At 46.9% G+C, this 23711-nt stretch overlaps 1 protein-coding gene across 1 annotated transcript in view; it reads right to left on the bottom strand.

Annotated features, from left to right (window-relative positions):
- Window positions 1-23711, bottom strand: part of CFAP54 (cilia and flagella associated protein 54) — a 2285874-nt gene that overhangs the window by 1258436 nt on the left and 1003727 nt on the right. The window contains exon 35 of the mRNA XM_086918163.1: window positions 7671-7828. Coding sequence (XP_086774289.1) covers window positions 7671-7828 — 158 coding nt within the window. The remainder of the gene's footprint in view (window positions 1-7670; window positions 7829-23711) is intronic.

The following is a 23711-nucleotide window of genomic DNA, read 5'->3' as shown; positions in this document are numbered from 1 at the left end:
TGTTAATGGCTTGGGTGATCGCATTAAGAGAGGGGTGGTATTGCAACTGTTCAAAAGACATATGCCTGATGTTGTTCTGTTGCAGGAGACACACTTGGTGGGGAATACGTGCCGAGCGCTCAACAGGAAGGGTTTCAAGATGGTGGCACATTCAGGGTTCTCTTCGGGGTCCCGGGGGGCGGGTGTTATGGTGCGCACGTCTCTCCCTTTCGAGATTGACTCCACTGTTGTGGACGAGAGGGGAAGGTATGCAGCCGTCTCGGGGTGGTGGGAGGGGCGTGTCTTGATTCTGGTTTCGGTTTATGTTCCCCCGGGGCTGCAAAACAACACCTTTCAGGACCTTGGAAGCGCCATTTTGAATCTGCCTGAGGGGATGCTTATTGCGGGAGGTGACCTTAATTCGGTTTGCTCCGGGTCCTTGGACAGACATCCGCCTAGAGACCTCCGTCGCTCGCAATTGTGGCTACCCAACTTCCTTGATACCATGGGGTTGGTTGACTGCTGGAGACTCCTGCATCCCACCCAAAGCCAATATTCGTTTCATTCTGGTGCACATGGTAGCCTATCGAGAATAGATTATGTTCTCGCCTTAGCTGCTCACGCACCGGCGATCTCGGAGGCCCGCTTGTTGGCGAGGGGCATCTCGGACCACTCCCCTGTGTGGGTGTCATTCGATTTTAACATTGTGGTTGCGGAGCGGCCTGTGGTGGTCAACCCGTGGTACTTTCGTAACCCTAAGACACGTGGTCTCTTGGCCAAGGCTATTGAGCTCTACTTCGCTGAGAATGTGGGGTCGGTTACATCGGCTGCCACCTTATGGGAGGCGTTTAAGACAGTCCTGCGGGGTGAGGCATTTGCCCTTATAGCAGACGTTCGCAGGAACAGAGACGCCGACATGGTGTGCGTCGAGGCTGCGATTATGGAGTTGGACTCTCAATTGGAGGCGGGACCCCGCGCCCGAGCTGCTACATAATCTCTCCCTTAAGCAGCTGGAGTATCGAGACCTTGCCACCGACGCTGCTCTCGTTATGGGTAGGGAACAGCAGGGTCGGATTTACGATGTCGGTGACAAGGCGGGCAAGCTACTAGCTTGGCTCGATAAGAAGGAGAGAGCCAGTCGCGTGGTCCCGGAGGTGTTGGGGACGACGGCTTGTTGGTCACTGACCCAAGTGCAATCGTCGAGTCGTTCTCGGATTACTTTCGGGGCATCTACTCCTCTGTCTCGGACCGGTCTGAGGCCGACTCGTGCGCTCTCCTGGTGGATATTGATCTCCCGTGCCTGTCGGAGGCGGATCGTGACGATCTGGACAGAGACATTACTGCGGACGAGGTTGCACTTGCCATTCGCTCTTTAAGGTCTGGCAAGTCGCCTGGCCCTAATGGTATTCCGGTAGAACTTTATAAAATCAAACCGGAAGTAGTTTCCCCGCACTTGCGGAACATGTTCCTGGAGGCGCGGGAGGCTGGCATGCTTCCCCACGACCAGAGGTTGGCCACCATCGTGGTTATCCATAAGGAAGGGAAGCCGAGATATTTGTGCCGATCATATCGCCCCATTTCTCTGTTAAACGCGGAGCCTAAGATTCTAGCCAAAATGCTCGCCAATCGACTGATTGGCGTCATCGGCGACTTAGTGCACCCGGACCAGTCAGGCTTTATTCCACACCGCAACACTGCTCTTAATCTTCGTAGACTTCACGGTGCCCTGGCCAGGGCCCATACACTTGAGGAGCCGGCTGTCCTGGCGTCGTTGGATGCCACGATGGCTTTTGACTCCCTTGAGTGGAGTTACCTGTGGGCAGTGTTGGCGAAGCTCGGTTTTGGCCCGGAATTTGTAGGGTGGGTCAAACTTTTATACGCCGGTCCGCTGGCTAATGTAGCGGTCAATGGCCGAGTTTCAGAACCCTTTGTTCTTCAGAGAGGCACCAGGCAGGGCTGTCCTCTGTCACCCCTCCTGTTCGCACTCGCACTCGAACCATTGGCGGCCTGCTACGCAGCCACCCCGACTTACATGGCATCCAGTGGTCCCCTGACTTCGAGGATCGAGTGTCGCTATATGCAGATGACATTCTCCTGTACCTCACTTCCCCTTGCAAGTCCCTTATTGTGGCCTGCGACGTGCTACGACTTTTGGTCAGTACTCCGGCCTAGTTATTAACTGGTCCAAGTCGCATTTGTACCTTCTGAAAGGGGGGACGCCCCGCCTCCCGAGAGGCTGCGGCATACAGGTGGCGAGACAAGGCTTCAAATACTTAGGGATTTACATCTTCACTGACTCCAAAGTGCGCTATGAGAATAACTTGCTTCCCCCTCTTTTCCGCCTCCGGCGCGACGTAGAGGGATGGAGTAAACTTCCGCTTTCTCTGCTTGGGCGCGCGGCGCTGTTCAAAATGATGTCTTTGCCCAGATTTCTCTACGCCCTCCAAAACACTCAAGACCCGGTCCCTGCCCAATACTTTGGTGAGATTGAGAGCTTGCAACGCGCCCTGCTTTGGGATGGTTGGCCTCGCATCGCTATCACAAAGCTTACGCTCCCGTGGTATGATGGGGGGATAGCACTGCCTGATGTGCGGAGATATTACTGGGCCTCCCACTTAGCAGCCATTAATCATGGCCTATATGGCCCAGTGGACAATCCGGGGTACACCATGGATCGGTGGCTTCTGGGTGGCGGGAAGTATCATAGGGCGCTCTACACGAGGTCTCTTGACAGGCAGATGTCCGGACCAACGAAAACCGCTGTACACATTTGGAGAGCAATTACGAAGGCACAGGGGTTGGATTGGCAGGCTAGCAAAGGTGACCCCACTCTATGACTCGGATGTACTGGGTAGACTATGGCACACTAAAGGCTTTGATAAGTGGGACTTGATTGGCATCTCCAGGGTGGAGGACATGTTGCTGCGTGGCGAGGTAAAATCTTTTGCCCAACTACAGACAGAGTTTCAGCTGGGTGGAACGGACTATTTCCGGTACGCTCAGCTGAAACATGCACTATTGTCCGCCATGCCAGAGGGTGAGGCGATTCCCGACAGTTCTCCCTTGGAGGATAGGGTACTGGATGGCCATATGCCGGACAGTGCCATCTCCTTGACGTATAAGAAGCTTATCAATGCTCGTACAGACCTCCTCCTGGGGGTGAGGGATCAGTGGGTATGGGACGGGATAAAGATTGACGATGAAGATTGGCAGTGTGCAGTATCGTCCCCCAAGGAGGTCGCTATTTCTTCCCGTCTTCGGCTGGTGCATCTAAAGATCTTGCACAGGGTTTACGTCACTGGCCCCAGGCTTATACATATGGGACACTCTATTGATGGCCTCTGTAGGCGTGGTTGTGGTGCTCTCGCCACATTCATGCACATTATTTAGGAATGTGATGCAATAGCTTCCTATTGGAGACACGTACACACGATCATGAGCGAGGTGACCGGGGTGGAAGTACATGCGGAGGCCAGAAGATGCCTCTTGAACATATGGGGCCCGACAGATCATAATGTGGCCCAGACTCAATGGGTGACCCTTGGTAATATGGTGGCGCAACGGGACATCGCACAGATGTGGGGAGCTACAACGGCTCCGAAGGTGGTACAGTGGAAGGCCAATTTGGATTGGTGTATGTTCCGGGAAAAGACTGTGTATGTTGCCAGGGGTAAACCTAAAAAATGGCAGAAAATATGGGGGGCTTGGAACGAGTATAGGGGCGACATTTGTGTACCTCCAGAATCCGCTCCACAGGAAGAACACTTGTCCCCATAGCCTAGGATTCCAACTGGAGATTTGATATTTTGCTATCCTGTGTTTCCCTCCCCCTGCGTTCCTAGTGTCTCTATTGTACTGGTTATTAATGTGTTCGCTGTGCTAGACCGACCCCTTAACTATGCCTCACTCTATATTAGTTTCATTGCCTTCTTCATTGCGCCTGTTTCGGCGCTTCTTTCTGTATCTTTCTCTCTTTCTTCTATTTGTTATATAAACTTGAAAATGTAACCTTCACTCGTTCTGATATACTGATTCTTGCACTTTGATTTACCATGTTCCGCTCTGCTGCCTACCCTCCGGGATGTAAGGCTGAATAGCTGTGTGCACTGTTTGAAAATAAAGGTTTTAAAAATTAAAAAAAAAAAAAAAAACAAGCATCAAGTAGACTGAGGCAAACAAGGTTAACCGTCTCCCGATTTACAGATGCTCCGACTAGTGTAGCTTTCAAGATTCCTCCCGGCATTTGACTGATCTCCTGAACACGTTGCACTTACAGATACTGTACGGCGCATTTTGACAATATTTATTCAGATTTGTAGGTCTGATAAAATCCTGTTTTTCCCTCTTCTCAGTTCTCTTGGTTTCCCAGCCTTCCTTATACCCGTCACTTGCCTATACCCTGTGATTGTTTGCTTTGCCTCCCTACTCCGAGGCTCCCTCCTTGCCGGTTCTGTAGTGTCACTTCTCATACTTCAGCTACTGAGCACGACTTCAGTATGCTTGTAGGCTTATTCAGTCCCCCTGCACTCTGCACCTGGTAGGTCAAGATCTTGTCTCTGCTATATTTATTTTTCTTTTCATGTGTTTGCCTCCATTGACTATTCTATATCTACTAGGATACTGTCAATCCCTTGAACATTAACGTGAGTTTATGTCTCTTTTGCCTGGTCACCCCCATTTTTAGGTCTCGCCTTGGCAGCGCATGCAAGCATAGCTATTGAGGTATAGGAAGAAGAACATCAAAAGGGCCTGTCCTCCAGGTAATATGCTATAATCAACAAGCATTTGCAATGCAATTGGTCTTGCATTTACAAGAGTTTGAGCTTTTGGCATTATAAATGATAATTCCTTTAATTTATGTGTTGACTTTTAAAACATAAATATAAGCAATTGTCATTTACAATGCCAATAGCTTAAGCTTTCGCAAAAGCGAGACCTATTGCATTGCAAATGCTTGTTTGTAAAGATGCCTACCCGGGGACTCTCAGAGGCCCCTTCCCTAAAGATCATATTGTGCCCGGCCCTGCAGTCTTTTTATTTTTGCAGCATGGGAGCTTGTGGTTCTAGTTTAAATTTTCCCATAGATTTGCAGATCCTCTGGGAATTCGCAGAAAAAGATAACATTTTTGGCCCAATGGGGGTGGGGGGTCCCTATGGCCTAAGGCCCTCTTATATTTTTGTAACCTTTTTTCTAGGTCTCAGGATGGAGTCTTGAATCCTAAGATAGCTACTGCTGCATTGTTGTTGATGTGTTGGCAGCCACTTAGATCTCAGCTTGAGATCTGTTGGGTTCGCAGATCCCCGCGGGGTGATATAAACAAAGTTTTTGGAGCAGTAATTGCTCAAAAACTACCAAAGGGATTTACCCCAAATCACAAAAAGCACACTTTCTGGAACAAGATCTAGCTTTTAGAACATTTGGTGTAAATCTGTTCAGCGGTTTTGTAGTATCGCTGCTCAATTTCCCTATGGAAAAATGAAAGAGGAATATGTTCTTTGGGACACCCCCTTTTTCTTAGGCCCTGCTTGATGGATCACCCTTAAACTTTTCAGGAAGGAGCTGAGGTAGATGAGACCACTTTCTAGAATGGTTTGTGAAGATTTGCCAAATGGGGCCTAAGTTTGTAGAGAAACAAAAAATTATTTTCCTATGGAAACACAGACATAACAATAACTACTCAGTGGCGAATGCCACAGCCAGAGTTATGCATATATTATGCAGAAAAGTAAGTAGGGAATTCTAGGTAGTTTCCAGGTTTTAGGTGGGGAGCAGCTCCTTTATATGGAACAATATACAACACCACGTCACACTAAAACCACTCACCTCAAATGTCTGAGTTTTTAAGTATAGTATTAGCATAGTGCCATCCATGTTGTGGTAGAAAATTCCTTTGCCATTTTGAGGCAAAGTATTTCAGCATAGAATTAGCTAGCGCCATCCACGTCGAGCTATGAAATTACAAAAGCCTTGAAGGAAAATATTCTCATTACAAATCCAGAAATGGAGCTGACAAATACTATTTAATTTAACAATACAGTTTAGAATTAAATACTTGTGGTACTAGTAACTAGGATTGCTAATGGTTCCAACAGTTGCTGGATGGATTCAAAGAATTGTGAATGCTGTGGATTTGAAAGCCAGTCTTTTATTTTAACCAGTGGGCCTAAAAGTACAAAATTAAGAACTTTTGCCTTTCCTAGAGGTTGACAATTTTAACTACTCGGGTATTTCCTTTGATGATTCTAAACTTAAATGGACACGTCTGCTGACACAGAGAGCCCTACAGTTTTCTAGAGCGTTTGAAGGGATTTTTCATTTTGCTTGAACTCTGGGACCGATCACGTTTAAAACATTATGTATGGTACATCAACATATGTATGGAAGGGGCCTAAAATATTGGACAATGAAACTCACATGGTACATGCCAAGGAGGCAGCTGAAATCAAGCACTGAATCATTACTCACCCCTTTGAGAATCCAAACGGCCAGAAATGGAGGTCGCGCTTTCTCCTATATGGCTCCATCTCTCTGGAACAAAATGCCTCTTAGCCTTCGCACAATCTCTGATCACACTAGCTTCCGAAAGAAGCTTAAGACCTGGCTTTTCTGCTAATGTTGCTACCTACCCTTTTGGTCAGAATCGTCTGCATGCGCCATGAGACTCCTTTGGACGTGATATGTGCGCAATAGAAATATCCTGACTTGACTTGACTTGGGACACAAACCCACAAAAGAAATGATGACGTTGTTTAGATCAAAATGTATTTCTTTACAGTCCTATGGGGCAGGAGTGTGGGGGCACTGTAGTACTGATAATCTACAGAAAACACAAAATAAGCTTCCTCAAAAGATTACAGCCGCCTTTTTTTGTCACTCAGGGGTTGGATTGCCCTATCTTGAAGATCTTCTTGTACTTGCCCCTCTTTTGCTATGGGTCAAGATATGGCAATCAAGTGACATTGGCCTCACGAAAAGCATTATTTTAGATTGTATGATATTTTTCACTAAACCCTGCATTCAAGCTTGAGCATTATTTATTGTTAGTAGAAAAAAGTCAATTTAGATTTTGCCTCACTAGGTTTAGTTTGAACATATTAAATTGTTTCATTGCGTTTCCCCAACAAAGCACATGGACTGACAACCTTCCCCTTGTGCCAATTATTCTGTTCAACCCATTATTCATTCCATGTTCTTTTGTTCATTGTATAAGTCTGCTCGTATTCGTTTTCTTCTTCCAGTTCTGTGCCCTATGAATTTTTTGTCACACAGGTTGGGTTTCCAATACCCACAGCAGATGGACTCCACTGGAAAATTTACTGTGTTTATTGGTTGTATTGGAAGTGCATTGAGTATTAGGAGGTGGTATTCCTCTTAACTGCTTATAATATTTAGGTACTATGATGTCTGATACAGTACATATTGTTCAGAGATGGCATTTTTTAAACAAATTGTTGTAACTTATAGGAGTTTTAAACTACTTTGTTGATCTCAAGATGAAATGAGATATTATTGTGATTCTGTTATATATATTGCTCTTATTATGCACTTTTATGGCATTATATGCTAAATAAAGTTTATCTGATGAGGATGAATTAATTACCCTCAGGACAAAGCAGCCTCTTTTTCATGTGTAATTGGAAAATGTGTTATTCTTGTTCATCAGTTTTTAAGGCACGTGTGAGTTCATTACCTCTTAAACTTTTGGCTCCTACTTTCACATCAGATTTCAGTAAATGCTGAATGCTATGGAAAAGCAGTGCATTTTCTTTGCCAGTCGTTGCTTCAGTTCCAATGACCACAGTGCCAGAATTGTGAAGGGAGAATATTTCCGGATCCAAAGCATTATAGCTGCAAGACATAAGTAAATGTGTTAAAATAATATGTAAAACAGTACTAAATGTAAAAGTTTAAACTACACCTACCAGTGACAACTAAGGGCCATATGTAGGTTACTTCCATTTAGTGAGTCCTTAATAGCCATTTTTACCGAATCGCTATTAAGGACTCGCTAAATGGAATGTAGGTAGTAATCCTCAAATATTAGCGATTCCTTAACATTCCTTAATAACGAATCGGTAATTGAGATTTGTTATGAAGGAAAACCTAGCCATTCATTCCTATGGGCTAGGAGGCGCATAGGAATGAATGAGAAGAGATTCACTATTAGCGATTCGGTATTACTGAATCGCTAATAGCGGGAGGTATTTCAAGGGTGCCAGGGTGTCCAAAGGACACCCTGTTGCACCCCTGAAATGTGCATCTGTGCACATGTGGCACACATACATGCCTTTTCCTGCTATTACCGTGCAATACTTTTGCATTGCGGGTGGTCCCTGATTCAAAAGCGGCCACTCGTACATTTTAAAAATCCTGTTTTGGTATTTGCGTTCACTTTTTAGTTGGCAGCATTATCCCCTGATTTTATTCCCTAGCCCCCTTACTTGCACGATAAATGTTTAAAACCCACCGCTGTTGGGCGGGCCCTTTTCCCGGAGTGTGATCGGTCCGTGGCGGACATCTTGGGAGAACCTGGGGACATTGTGCGTTCTAGTCGTCAGAAGGACGCTAGAAGGCTTTAAAAGGAGGGAAAATTAGGCGCCCTGTCTTTTCCTGCTATTACCGTGCATTACTTTTGCATTGCGGGTGGTCCCTGATTCAAAAGAGGCCACTCGTACATTTTAAAAATCCTGTTTTGGTATTTGCGTTCACTTTTTAGTTGGCAGCATTATCCCCTGATTTTATTCCCTAGCCCCCTTACTTGCACGATAAATGTTTAAAACCCACCGCTGTTGGGCGGGCCCTTTTCCCGGAGTGTGATCGGTCCGTGGCGGACATCTTGGGAAAACCTGGGGACATTGCGCGTTCTAGTCGGCAGAAGGACGCTAGAATGCTTTAAAAGGAGGTCATCCTGACGCGCAGCGGACACGCGCAGCGGGGACGCCGGATTACCGCCGGAGTTATGCCAGAGTTCAGCCCGTCTGCGCCCCTTCCGCGCTTAGGACGGGCTGGACGCTGGACTCTCCCTCATACGACGACAGGTAACTTATCACTATTCCTTATCGGAGTTATTAGCTCTTAAACCTCTCCGCCTGCCCTGCACTCACAAGTTCTCACCGGAAGGTGTTATGCACTCTTCACGCTGTCACACTTGCAAATCGGCGGTTCTACCTTCTATATCCCCTAAAAGGAGCTCCAGAAATACCTCTACTCCTCCTGGGATTTTGTCGACAAAAGAGGGATTCCTGATTAATGCTAGGTCCCTTATTAAAAATAGCATCGCATTTCACGAGTTCGTGGCGGACAGACAACCGGATTGGATGTTTGTTACCGAAACATGGGCTTCCGAGTCGTCGGGCCATGACCTACTGATGGCCATCCCAGAAGGTTTTAAACTGTTCCGACAAGATAGACTCAAACGCAGAGGGGGAGGACTGGCCATTTTATGTAAATCCGCCCTGCCATGCACGATAAAATCCTTGTCCGCAGCCTCTGATCCTTTTGAGGCTCTTTATTTTTCCATTCTGTGTGCCCCCTCGGTTTCTTTCTTGGGAATCCTCATGTATAGACCCACTGGATCCAGAGCTACTTTTACTGAGTTCCTTATGAGAATTCTTGAACCCTATTTTGGCAAATCTCATTTGACTATACTTGGGGACTTTCATTTTCATTTAGATAACCTAAGTGATACAGACACCGGTAGGCTGGTGGACGCACTTGCAGCCTGTGAGTGTATCCAACTTGTTAACAACCCGACACACCTGGCGGGCCACATCTTGGACGGAGTTTTTACTAATGACGCAAGACTCTCTGTGGATACTCCGGTGCCCCTAGTCTGGTCAGATCATTTAGCTGTCCCTCTCCTGATGGCCTATCCTTCGGCAGTAATATCTGAACCACCCTCCAATACCAGAGGTCCGAAAAGGAGTTTTAGGAACATTACTAATGATGCCCTTGCTCCATATATAGAGAAGAGTAGGTACTCTCCCCTGGGAGATGTGGATGAAGCAGCTGAACGGTATTCTGACTCCATCACCAAAGCGGTCGATGAGTTGGCCCCTTTATCTTATAGATATTCGGCCCGTCTCAAGCCCACTGCCCCGTGGTTTATGGAATCACTAAGACTTCTCAGACAAAGCTGCAGAAGACAAGAAAGAAAATGGAGGAAAACATGGGACCCTACTGAAAGGGAGGTCCATAAGGGTCTGTTAAGAGGCTATAAAGCCAGTGTCATTGGGGAAAAACAGCAGTATTTCTCGAATCTCACTGCCTCTCTCACCTCTTCTAGGGAGCTCTTCAAGATCGTCGACTCCCTTTTCTCCCTTCAGGTGCCTGACCCAGTTGTGGGTTCGCAGGAGCTCTGTGACAACATATCAGAGTTTTTCTACAAGAAAATTGAGGATATTTATCTTGCCCTGGAAACCCAGAGAAAGATCTTGGGAGATTCCTCTCTTCAAACGTTGGTCAACTTGGAAGCTTGGCCTAAAGATTCCTCGAAGAGTCTCACTGATTTCCCGCTACTTACCCATGAAGGACTTGAGCTTCTGCTTGATAGGACTAAATCCTCATCCCCTCTTGACCCCTGCCCTCTGAAGACCCTGAAGGAATGTATATTCACACTTCTTCCGCCTCTCTTGGAAGTGATGAATGGTTCCATAATTCAAGGCATTTTCCCCTTTGTCTGGAAGAGGGCGATAGTGAAGCCTCTGCTTAAGAAGCCCACGCTGGACCCGGAACAGTTGAAAAATTTTAGACCTATTTCAATGTTACCTGCTCCCGCAAAAATGCTTGAATCTCACATCAATCTTCATCTTTCCACCTTTCTGGATTCATCTGGGTTTCTTGACAGCTCCCAGCATGGATTCCGAAAGGCCCATAGTACGGAGTCAGCTTTGGCTATGGTGGTAAATAACATCCGCATGAAGGTGGACTCAGGTCAAACCACGGTGTTGGTCCTATTGGACCTCACAGCAGCTTTTGACACCCTATCCCCCTCTACTCTTACATCTCGGTTGAGGGAGGCAGGGATTGCCGGTTCGGCTTTAAACCTTCTGCACTCCTTTCAACATCATAGAGAGCAGACAGTCATGCTTCGTGAATTCCTTTCCCCTGTTAAATCCTTGCAGTGTGGGGTGCCACAAGGGTCGGCCCTTAGTCCGACCCTATTTAACATTTATGTGCCCCCCCCTTGCTACGCTAGTAAAATCACAGGGGATGGAAGTGGTGTCATACGCCGATGACACACAAATCATGGTGTCACTGGCCCACTCGGTTTCCACCTCCGCCACCAACTTCAGGATCTGTATGCAAACAGTCTCGGACTGGATGCTCCAGAATTCCCTGAAGTTGAATGGCGACAAAACTGAGATCCTGGTCTTTGGCAAGCACCAGGATATCTGGTCTAATGAGTGGTGGCCGTCAGCGCTGGGAACCTGTCCATCGCCCTCCCAGTCAGCTAGAAACCTAGGCGTAATTTTTGACACCTCTCTGTCCATGACTCTACAGGTCAACCGAACTGTGGCTACCTGTTGGGGGGTCATAAAAATCCTTAAGAAAATCCTTCACTATCTCTCTCCTTCAGTACGCAAGCAGATGGTGGTGGCATTGGTGGGTTCCAGGTTGGACTACTGCAATGCACTTTATGCAGACTCCAACAAGAGACTCATTCATCGACTTCAGGTCGTGCAAAATGCGGCTGCTCGATTTGTCCTTGCACTTCCCAATACATCCTCTGCTACATTTGCCAGAAAGAATCTACATTGGCTCCCCATACATCTGAGGATCTCTTTCAAGATCTTATGCTTAGCTTACAGAGCTCTGGCAGACGGGCCACTGGATCCTCTAGGTGCCCTGCTGACTCGTTACTTGCCCAGTAGATCTCTTAGATCCTCGGAGATGAATTTGCTGGTGGTTCCTCGGGCCAAAAGGGTACGCTGGGGCAATAGGGCATTTTCCATTGTTGCCCCCAAACTGTGGAATTTGCTTCCCCAAGAGATTAAGACTCAACCATCTTTGCCCCTTTTTAAAAAAGCGCGGAAAACCTGGTGTTTCATCAAGGCCTACCCACAGTAAGAGTATACTTTAATAGCTGGTATCATTTGGTTAGGCGCCATGACGCCCATTGGGCTTAGTTGCGCTATAGAAATTTACTTTTATTCATTCATTCATTCAACCAACCAACTACAAGTTGGTGGTAATTTGCGATTTCTTAGCCCAAATTCGCAAAGCTTAAATGCTACATACATAGCATTTAAGGAATCGCAATTTGCTATTCCTTAAATGCTTGCGCAAAATTAAGGAATTGCAAATTGTGCGATTCCTTAATTTTGCGGTACAATTTTTTGATACATCGCATTTGCCGATTTTTTTGTCGCAAATGCTGCTTTTTAGCGATTCGCAGCGTTTGCAACAAAAAAAGCGGATGGTACATCTGCCCCTTAGTTTTTTCATAAAAATCCTTTACAAATCTGTTGCTATGCATACATAATTAGAGAGGGTTTCTGTCAGCCCTCTTTATCCACTGGTCTACTGCAGTGTCATATAAATGTTGCTTCCGCCTACCAGAGAACACAGCATAGGGCAATGGTCCACATCACTTCAAGGATTGGTTCCCTCTTCTATGAGGAACACCCTTTGTCTATATAGGAAGCTGGCTTTTTATGTAGTAGTACCAATTTACGGGTACACAATGCAAAATGTCCAGATGATACTAATTGGTCTACAGGTCTTACTTTAATAATCCCAAGTGCTCTATTTGTGGTCGTGTGATCCAGCAGCTTAGGCTTATTGTTGAGGAGTGTTAAGCATTTGTTGTACACACACAGTCAATTATTGGTTCATACACTTGAAGGCATCTGAGACCTTTTTATAAAAAATAAACAGAATTTTTATATAAATTTAGACAACAAAGTTTTTAGAATAACTTTTGTAGTTTTGGAGATATCGATTTTGCAAAGAAATAGCAAAAATACTTGAATAACAGTTTTTGACATATGATTCTCGAACGCTGTAATGTTAACCTATGGGAGGAAAAACACAGGGAGCCTAGTACATACCTTTAAAAGGGCTTCCTGGTCACTTGCTATGACCAGCAATGGAACTAGGCATCACATGGACATATCTGCTCATGCAGAGTGCCATCACATGTAATGTAATGCACCCTGCCTTTGGTGCCTCTGAAGGCCTGCTGTAGAGGTGACTTGCATACAGAACATGTAGTGTACTTTGAACCTGCACACAGGGAGTGGGTACTGTTGTGTTTTGAGAATGGTGTGCACCATTTCCCACATCCTGCAAAGGAGGTCTGCATGCAGTTTGTGCGTGGGTTCATTAGGGTAGCATAATTCATGCTGCAGCACTTTAGTACCCATGGCCTAGGTACGGGGATTACTATTAACCAAAGACTTACAGGCATGCTAATGTCCTTGACAATTGGGTTACATTTAACATTTGTCTTGTTTTAGGGAAAGAGCACTGGCACTGGGGCCTGGTAAGGTGGGATCTAGTGCACTTCGATCAAAAGCATTAATGCCAGTGGGCAGAAAGTGGAGATGGCCATGTCAAAAAGATGCACTTTTCTATACAACCACCCCAAACAAAAGAGGATGAGAGTAACCTTTCCCAAGACACTCCTCATTGTCTAATTGCAAGAACATGGAAAGGCCATCAGCAATGGCATGATCAGTCTCAGGCCTGTGTTCCACGGTAAACTCCAATCCCAGTAGGGAGATGGACCACCTCAATAGCTTGGGTTTTTCATTTTTCATTTGCATTAACCACCTGAGAGGCCGGTTGTCAGTTTGAACAAGGAAGTGAGAACCAAAGATGTATGGTGTCAGCTTCTTCAGGGACCAGACAACAGCAAAGATTTCCCTCTCTATGGAACTTCAAGGCTGTTCTCTGAGGAGTAACCTCCTGCTAATAAAAACAACAGGCTAGTCCTGGCCATCATCATTGATCTGGGATAGGACTGCTCCTATCACATCCTCAGAGTCATCAGTCTGCACAACAAACTGCTTAGAATAATCTGGAGCTGTTAGAATGGGTGCAGAGCTAATTGTTACTTTTAGGGTGTCAAAAGTCTTTTGACAGCTCACTCTCCAATTAATTTATTTAGTTGCTTCTTGGAGGTTGATTCTGTGGTGGGTACCACAATAGTACCATACGCCTTCACAAACCTTATGTAGTACCCAGTCAAGTCAAGGACTGCCTTGACTGGCGTCTGGGTTGTTGGGACCTCCCAGTTGAGAACAGTCTGGATCTCGGGCTGTTAAGGTTGAACTTGACCTCCGCCTACAAGGTGGCCCAAGTATACAATGATCTGTGTCCTATCTGGCACTTGCTGGTCTTGATACTGAGACCTGCTCAAGTACCTTTCCAAGGTGGATCAGTGATCCTGCTAAGTGGAGCTATGAATAGCACTATCATCAAGATATGCTGCACTGAAATACTCAAGCGCAGCCAGGACTTTGTTCACCTTTCTCTGGAAGGTTACAGGGGCATTCTTTGGCTCCAGGGGAGCGACCAATTTGCCAGTACCCTGATGTTAAGTCAAAGGTACTGAAAACCTTGCAGCGCTCAACCTGTCAATCAGCACATCTGCTTTTGGAATAGGGTGAGCATCAGCCTTTGTGGCTGCATTGAGACCCCTGTACTCCATACAAAACCTCAACTCTGGTTTATCTTACTTGGAATGAGGTTTGGGGGCTAAGATCACAGGGCTGGCGCAAGGACTCTTTCAGGGTTCAATCACCCCTAACTCTAGCATCTTGCTGACTTAAGCTCTGATGCATTCCCTAACTTGGTTAGACTGCCTGTAAATTTTGTTTTTGATGGGAAGGCTTTTCCTAGTATCCACATCGTGTGTACCAGGTTTTCTGACCAGGGGTTAGGAACAAGAGCTCAGCATACTGGCCCATGACTTGCCTGCAGTGATTTTGCTGTTTGGCAGTAAGGGTGTCTGACAAGACAACACCCTCAACAGCCCCATCTTTAGGGTTGGTAGAGAGGAGTTCAGGGAGAGGTTTATTCACTTTTTCCTGATCCATGTCAGTGACCATGGTCACATCAGCCCTGTCATACAAGGGTTGAAGGTGATTCACATGGATACCCCTCTGGGGGCTCCTGGAAGTACCAAGGCCCACTAAGTAGGTGATCTCCCCTTTTCTTTCATAGATAGAGTAGGGTCCACTCCATTTGTCCTTGAGGGCCCTAAGTGCCACAGACTCCAACACCCATACTGTGTGCCCTGGCTGAAACTCAACCAGTGCAACTGCAGAAGCAGTGACAGTCCTAAGAGGAATAGCCTCAGGATACTTGGGGGCATGATCCACTAACAGAACAATAAACTTGTAGCCGGAAGCTGTTTCAGGGTCATAAGGGGTCAACAGTGTCGACCCCACACTCTCAAAGGGAACCGCAACCATGGTAGCGGAATTAAGGGGGCCTTTGGTTTTCTACTTTCTTGCCACTGCCTTAACAGTTAACACAGGCGTTGCAGAACACCTTCATTCTCTGGGGCATGCTTAGGCAGTAGAAGTGGGCAACCAACCTACTCCAAGTTTTAGTGTGGCCAAGATGCCCAGCTAGAACAGTGTCATGGGCAAAATGGAGTAGAAGAACAAGTTACTTACCTTGGGTAACGCTTTTTCTGGTGGATACAGTATCTTCCTATGGATCCCTCATCTTATGAATATCCCCTGCGCAAGCTTTACGCGGAAACATTTTCCTAGCTCTCCACGCCAACGAGGTCCTCACAATGCCATGGCTCTTCACGCGGCTCCGCATGACGTCACCGGAGCCATAAGAGGACCACGTCGGCGTGATGATGACATTTCCACCCATTTTTCCCGTGCCTCCGAGGCAAACGGGTGGACCGACCATAGAGACAATGCATACATAGTACACAGTATTCACACAAATACACACAGTGTAAAGCGAAATAGGAAAGCAAAAGAAAGCAAGTATTTCCTATAAGTCTTCACAAAGGCAAACAGAGGCAATACAAAATGACAATATGAAACAACCATATTAACCAATACCTCTTTTAAAGTATAAAAGGGTGGACAACGGGGAGGTGGGTGGGTCAGTGAGGAATCCACAGGCAGATACTGCATCCACCAGAAAAAGTGTTACCCAAAGTAAATAACTTGTTCTTCTCATGAATACATCTGCCTGTGGATTCCTACCCTTATGAATAGAATCCCACCAGTCCTACCCACGGAGGAGGGTGTCCACCCTTCTATACAAAAAAATCTTGTAAAACAGAGCACGCAAAATGGCCTTCCCTACTCACCTCGGAATCTAAGCAGTACTGCTTTGCTTAAGTGTGAAGTGAGGCCCAAGATGCGGCCTTACAGATGTCCAACACAGGAACACCTCTGGACAAGGCAGAAGTAGATGATTTAGCCCTGGTGGAATAAGCTCTAATGCCTTCAGGAGGCTCCTTACCAGCCGGAGATTTGCAGATCTTGTTGCACAGGATGCTCCACCTGGATAGATTGTGCTTGTGCACCGCCTTGCCTTTCATGCGTACAATGTAGCCCACAAAAAGCTAATTGTCCAGTTGCAAGTCCTTCCTTCTATCCAGATAAAAACTAACCGCCCTCTTAGGATCCAAGTGGTGAAGCCTCTCCTCCTCCTTGGAAGGGTGAGGGGGATAGAAAGTAGGAAGTGTAGTGGACTGCCCCAGATGGAAGGGAGTTACCACATTATGCAGAAAAGCAGCCCTGGTGCTGAGAACCATCTTTTCAGCATGAATGGTCAGGAACGGAGGCTTAGAACTCAAACCTTGAAGCTCACTCACCCTGCTGGCCAAGGTGATACCCACAAGGAAGACCATTTTGAAGGACAGTAGTCTCAAAGGAGAACTATGTAAGGGTTCAAAGAGGGAACCCATTAAGAAAGTTAAAACTAGATTTAAAACCCACCGTGGCATAATGAAAGGAGTGGGCAGAAACATATTAGTAAGGTCCTTAATAAACCTTAAAACAATAAGAGATTTAAAAAGAGACGGCTGATCAGTTAAACAAAGAAATGCAGATAAAGCCGACAAATAACCTTTAACAGTAGCCACAGCACAACCCTGCTGGGCCAAATTCAGCAAAAAACAAAAGAAATCCGAAAGATGAGCATTTAAGGGATCAATAGACCTCTCTCCACACCATCTGACAAATCTTGACCACCTGTAGGAGTAAATAGACTGGGTGGAGTGTCGTCTGGCCGATAATATAACATCCACCACATCAGGCGGAGAGAGAGAAAGAATTTCGGTTGCACCGTTCAATCTCCAGCCATGAAGGTGCAGGCTTTGGAGGTGAACCTGCCCCTCCGACTGCGAGAGGAGGTCTAGCCTGAGAAGGAGAAGGAGCAGAGGATGCGACAAGAGGAGAAGAAGGTCCTTGTACCACACCCTTCTTGGCCAATCCGGGGCGATCAAAATACCTTGTGCCCTGTCTTGGCGAATCATCCTCAGAACCCGAGGAATCAAGAGTATGGGAGGAAACGTGTAAAGGAGTTGTGAGCTCCAACTCAACTGAAATGCGTCCCCCAAAGCCCCCTGCATCGGAAACTGGGGACTGCAGAATGACGGGCAGTGCGCGTTCTTGAGAGGTCCACCCGAGGAGTCCCCCATGTCTGGAAGATGTATCAAACTACCTCCGGATGAAGCCTCCACTTGTAGTCGGCGGAGAACTGCCGACTGAGACTGTCCGCACGCACGTTCAGCTCCCCGGCCAGATGATTTGCCATCAAGCAATCCGAGGGTCCTGAGCCCAGGATCAAAGTCGCAACGCCTGTCTGCAAAAATGGTGCGACCCTCCTCCCTGCTTGTTGACGTACCACATTGCGGCAGTGTTGTCAGTGAGGACTTGAACTGACTGACCGCGAAGGGAAGGTAGAAAGGTCTTGCGCACCAAACGTATTGCCTGCAATTCCAGACGATTGATATGAAGCAATATTTCCTCTGGAGACCAAAGACCCTTGATTTCCAGATCCCCCATATGAGCACCCCACCCTAGGGTAGAGGCATCCGTTACCACTGTGGCCACCGATGGAGGAAGATGAAAGGGCTTTCCTTGAGACAGATTGCCCTCCACGCTCCACCAAGACAGATCCGCCGTAGCTTATCTGGACATCCTGACTAACTCCCTGAGATCTCCGTTGTGCTGATACCACTGCCTGCGGAGACACCACTGGAGCGCCCTCATGCGCCAGCATGCAGGGTTGACCAACAGAATGCAGGAAGGGAACAGAACGAGCAAGTGAAGGACCTTCAGAATTGGAACAACAGCTCCATTGTGAAACAAAAGGATAATTTCCTTAATGTCGAGAATCCTTTGCGGAGGAGGAAAAGCTTGACACACAGTGGTATCCAGTACTGCCTCTATGAACAGGTTGCGCTGAGAGGGCACCAGGTGAGATTTGGGCACACTTATCAAAAAACGCAATTTGAACAACAGCTGAGGTGTTGCCTGCAGATGACTAAGCACCATCTCTGACGACTCTGCCTTCAAAAGCCAGTCGTCCAGGTAGGGAAAAACCGGGATCCCCGACCTCCTGAGATGGGCAGCTAACACTGCCATCACATTGGTGAAGACTTGAGGTGCAGTAGTAAGACCAACCGGAAGGAGCGCAAACTGGTAATGTTGCGAACCAACCGTAAACTGGAGATACTTCCTGTGCGACTTCAGGATTGGGATGTGAAAATATGCATCCTGCAAGTCGATGGACACCATCCAGTCCTCTAGTTGCAGCACAAGAACCTGCAATAGGGTGAGCATCTTGAATCTCTCCTGCTTGAGAAACAGATTCAAGATTCTGAGATCCAGGATGGGTCGTAACCTGCCATCCTTCTTGGGAATCAGGAAATACCGGGAGTAGCATCCCTGAACCCTTTCCTCCTCTGGGACCATCTCTATCGCACCTTTTTGTAACAGGACAAGAACCTCCTTATGAAGAAGAAGCAAATAATCCTCAGTGCAAAACCCTTGGCAAGGGCAGTAATGAGGAGAGAATTTCCGTAAAGGAAAGGCGTACCCATTTTCTACCAGATCTAAAACCCAAAGATCCATAGTGAGCGATTTCCAATCCTGTAGAAAATGTGTAAGCTGGCCCTCTACAGGACCTGCATGAAACAGGATGGTGCATATAGGGCTGCTTTCCTGCATTACCAGGGGGGTTGGAGAAGTAGAGGAGGAGGAGGAAGAAGGCCAACGACCCGCTCCACAAAGGTGACCTCTGCCTTTACTCCTGTAGCTCTTGTACAAGGAATTTTGTTGCTGTTGCTGCTGCTGTGGCTGACAGGAACCACAAAAGGAACACTTCCCAAAGCCACAGTATCTTTTATAATCATAACCCTTTGCCTGAGACTGCAGACCCAAGGATTTTGCTGTGGCCTTACTGTCTTTGAATCTTTGCAGAGCAGAATCAGATTTTTCTCCAAAAAGTCTAGATCCATCAAAAGGAAGATCGATAAGGCAGCTGTACATCAGGAGAAAACCCAGAAGACCTTAGCAATGCATGCCTTCTCGTAGCAATGGATGAGCCCATCACCCTGGCCACCGAATCTGCTGTGTCCTGGCCAGACTGGATGACCTGGCAAGACGCAGCCTGTGGGTCTGCCAGTACCTCCCTGAAATTTTCCCAGACTTCCTCAGATAATTTTGGGAGTAGCTGTTTGGCAGAGTCCATAAGGGCATGAATGTATCTACCCAACAAACAGGTAGCGTTGGTGGACTTCAAAGCCATACTCACCGAAGAGAAAACCTTCTTTGCAGATTGTTCAAGTTTCTTGGAATCCCTGTCAGCAGGAACCTGCAGAAAGGCACCCCAGGAATGCTTTGATCATGAAGCCTGCACCACCAAACTTTCAGTAGAAGGATGGGACGAATGGAACACAGGATCTCCTGGAGCAGGCCTGTACCTTCTGGACATCGACCTTGAAACTGCAGGAGCAGAAAGAGGATTGTGCCACACTTCAAGGATTGGCTCAGTCAAGGCATCATTGAACGGCAAAAGAGGTTCAACCACAGAGGTTGGAGAATGAAGCACCTCTGTGAGCAAATTAGGCTCATACTCAGCCATAGGGAGCTGCCGATCCAAGAGCTCTGCAGCCTTCCTTATCACAGTATGTTACGGTCCTACTTCATTCGAGGGGAAGCTTTCTGTGAAGCAAAGTCCCACTCCGGGAGGTGTTGAGTCCACTCGCTTCACACAGACCCTCATACATATTCTCAGCCTCATAAATTTCATCTTCATCAATTCCTTCAGCCTGGTACTGCTCCTCTTAAATCAACGTCTGTGCTTCTCTCCTCGAGCGCATCTTGGGTTGCGGCGTCGGCGGCATCACACACGTTGACGCTGCGGGAACGGCGTCAAAGGTGGATCAGCAGGAGAAACTGGCGCCAAATGAATCCAGGAAGCAGGTTCGCCGGATGGAGTCGGGGACTGCCACTACGGCGTTGACAACCTCGGAGCCGGAAACTGCCAGGACAGGTCATCGGCATGAATGGCACAAAGGGTGCCTGAGGATATTGGTGGGGCACACCCAAATTAAATGCCAAAGGACCCAAAGGTGCACCAGAAGGATATGAGGCCCTGGCATACACACCATACATTACAGAAAAATGAGGATACTGAATCGGTTCGAGAACCAACCAAGGCACAGCCGGAGCCGCCGGGGCCACAGGCGGACCTGCAGGAGCTGAAGGAGCCTCAGTACCAGCCGGATTCGACAAGCCTTCTGGAGTCGGAGAAAATCTTGGCATCGGCATCCCCTTGTACGGCGGAGAATGAGTCAGAGTCGCTTGAGGAGATACTGAAGGTGAAGGAGAGGCTAAGTCCTTTTCTCGCCATCCAGGACTTGGAAAAGGCGACCTCGAAACAACAGCCTTCGATGAACGGCATCGAGATCCATGCCTCTTCTTCTTGTGCTTCCTCTTTGAGTCATGTGAAGTCGAAAACCTCGACTACGAACATTTTTGACCCCTTTTTTCTTTTCTTACTTTAGCCATGTACAGCTTGGCTTCCCATTCTTTCAAGGCCTTGTGGTTCATTTTGCGTCACCAAGAACATCCCTCGATGTCATGATCTGACGATAAACACCACAGACAGTCCTCATGGGGGTCAGTGATCGACATATAACCCCCACATTCTCTACAGGGTTTGAAACCCGACTTCCTCAGAGCAGGCATGACAAATCCATAGAAGGAAACGAGCCAGAAACAAAGTATCTAGCAGTAAGTATGGAGAGTCCCAGAAAAAACGTTAGCGTGGCAATGCGGAAAAAGGGAACTGACATCATCACGCTGACATGGTCCTCTTATGGCTCCGGTGATGTCATGCGGAGCCGCTGTGTATCAGTATGGAAGTTGGTTTCCCAGCCTTCCTGCCTTTTCTCTCGGAGATTTCTTGGTTCATTATTCACCGTGGGCTTTGCTCTGTGCTCTGGTTTTTACACAAACCCATTCAGGTATTCCCAAGATGAAGGCATGCATTCTCATCTCTAACTCAGCCCATGTGGAGGTCTCCAGATCATTCTCTAGCAGACATTTAACTGGGATGGCAGATAACATGACCTCCTTCTTTTGGCCAGCAACCCCTTCACATTCCAAGGTCACCAAAGCCATACAGTGAACCTTGATGATATTGTCAGCATTGATTACTCGATATGGCTGTCCTGTTAAGTAGTATTCTGATTATATCAGTTTTTCAGTCACCATGGTGAAACTCGCACCTGTGTCTCAGTGCTTCTACGTCAATCCCATTAATGAGTGGCTTCTGTCTGTATTTCTCCAGGTCACTGGGCCAGACAGCTAGGGTAGCCATATCCCCCCACCCTCTGAGACTAAAGTAGCTTCAGTGTGCTCTCCGACTTGGTCAGGGCACAACGGGGATACCATCTGGAGGCTAGCAACCCCTGAAGGTGCTGCACTAGGGGGAACCATTTGTTGGGCAGGTAGAGTCCCCAGTTTAGTTGTGGTGTCCATTCTGCTAACAGAAATAGCACTAAGACATTTTGGGATCCCAGTTTTTACTGTGGTACCCACTCTTGCATTGGGAAGAGTCTCAGGCCCTACCCTCCTGAACAGGTTTCTGGGGCCCTTTTGAAGTTTTTTTAAGTTTCACCCTTTGGTGTCCCACCTCTTTCCCCTGGGGGAAGCACCAACCACTTTCTTGTGGTCACCCCACCATCGGACTTCTAAGACACCCTTGTGTTAACCCAGTTGTTAGCCTTTTTCCCCAACTTTTTAGGCGAGACTAACTCTAACTCTGCTAGTACTGATGCAGTTTTTCAGACCTTCATAATCATGCATCTTATGGCCCTTCAACCTACTAGGTGTAATGCTTTGACTGAGAAGTCAACAAAGTCTACCCAGTATTTACTCGAGGTTTTGTGAGTCTCCCTGAACTTAACCAGTACTTTGGATTTGTGAGACCGAAGCCTTCAATTAGGGTGCCTTTCATGAGGTCATAGGAGTCAGCTTCTTCCTCATCAAGTGTCAGGAGTCTGTCTAATCCTGCACTATCCTGAGAATAATATCCACAGTATAGAGCACCTGTGTCTAGGGTGTAACTTTCTCATTTACAAATCCATCTCAAAGTCTGTGAAACATTTTAGCCAATTTAATTTAAAAGTTCGAGCTTTTGGTGGTTAACTTCTCAGACAACACCCAGATTGTGGTCCTTGTGTCCGAAAGCCCTGAGGTCTCAGCTGCCAACTTCCACAGCTGCAAGCAGCAGATCAGTCATTTATGGCCAACAATTGGCAAAAGATGAACTACTGTAAAACCGAAGTACTCCTGTTGGGTAACTCCATTTCCTTTTGCTCCCCTGCTTAGTGGCCATCAGAATAAATCCCTCTACCAGTTCTGGTCTCCAAAGTAAAAGATTTGGGGGCTTTGTTTGACAACAAACTAGCATTTGACAAGCAGAAAAAAGCTGTGACTTCCGCATCTTTCTTTGTATTAAAGATCTTGAGAAAGGTTATTCCTTTCATCCCACAAGATTTGCAGAAACTTGTTGTTACTGTCCTCGTTGTTTTGCAACTGGACTATTGCAATGCCTTAAACATTAATATGTAGCTTAGACTATTAAATTACAAGTCCTACAAAATGCTGTGGCATGTATGCTGATGGGGATTCCCAAGCACCAATCAGCATATCAGGCTTTAGCCCAACTCCAGTGGTTACCTTTGGGTAAACACACTGACTTTAAAGCCTTAAGTATCGCCTTAAAAGCCCTGCATGGGACAGGTCCAGATTGTATAAAGAGGAAGTTTATCTGGTATGCTTCCTTCTGGACCCTGCAATATTCTTCAGCATTTAATCTGACCATTCCAAAATACAAACGAGCCCATTGGGGCACAAGTTTTATCTACGGTACAGCTAAACAGTAGAATGTCCTACCGTTGCATCTGAAGAAATGCGCTAGTCTTATATTATTCAGGAAGTGCCTTAAAACTTGTCTTTTTAATATTTAGTTTTAGAGTCCCTTTTTCTTTCGTTGTCTGGCAGCACCTAGCCACCTTTGGGCATGAGTGCACTTTATAAATCCTATTTTCATTTAATTTCATCAGTACTTATGGCTCTGCCAGTCTGGAACTGAAGGGCACTGATGAAGTGAGGGGCTGGTAAGAAGTGTCAGCAGCAGGCAGTGCTGGACCTTGTGAGGAGCTGGGGCAGATGGGCTGGGGCTGAGGGCCAGTGTGAGGAGCTGGGACCAATGGGGGGGGGCT

Source organism: Lissotriton vulgaris, chromosome 1_1 (assembly GCF_964263255.1).
Source record: "Lissotriton vulgaris chromosome 1_1, aLisVul1.2, whole genome shotgun sequence".
Classification (NCBI taxonomy): domain Eukaryota; kingdom Metazoa; phylum Chordata; class Amphibia; order Caudata; family Salamandridae; genus Lissotriton; species Lissotriton vulgaris.
Note: the sequence above shows the minus strand (reverse complement) of the source record. Positions and strands in the feature narration are given on the sequence as shown.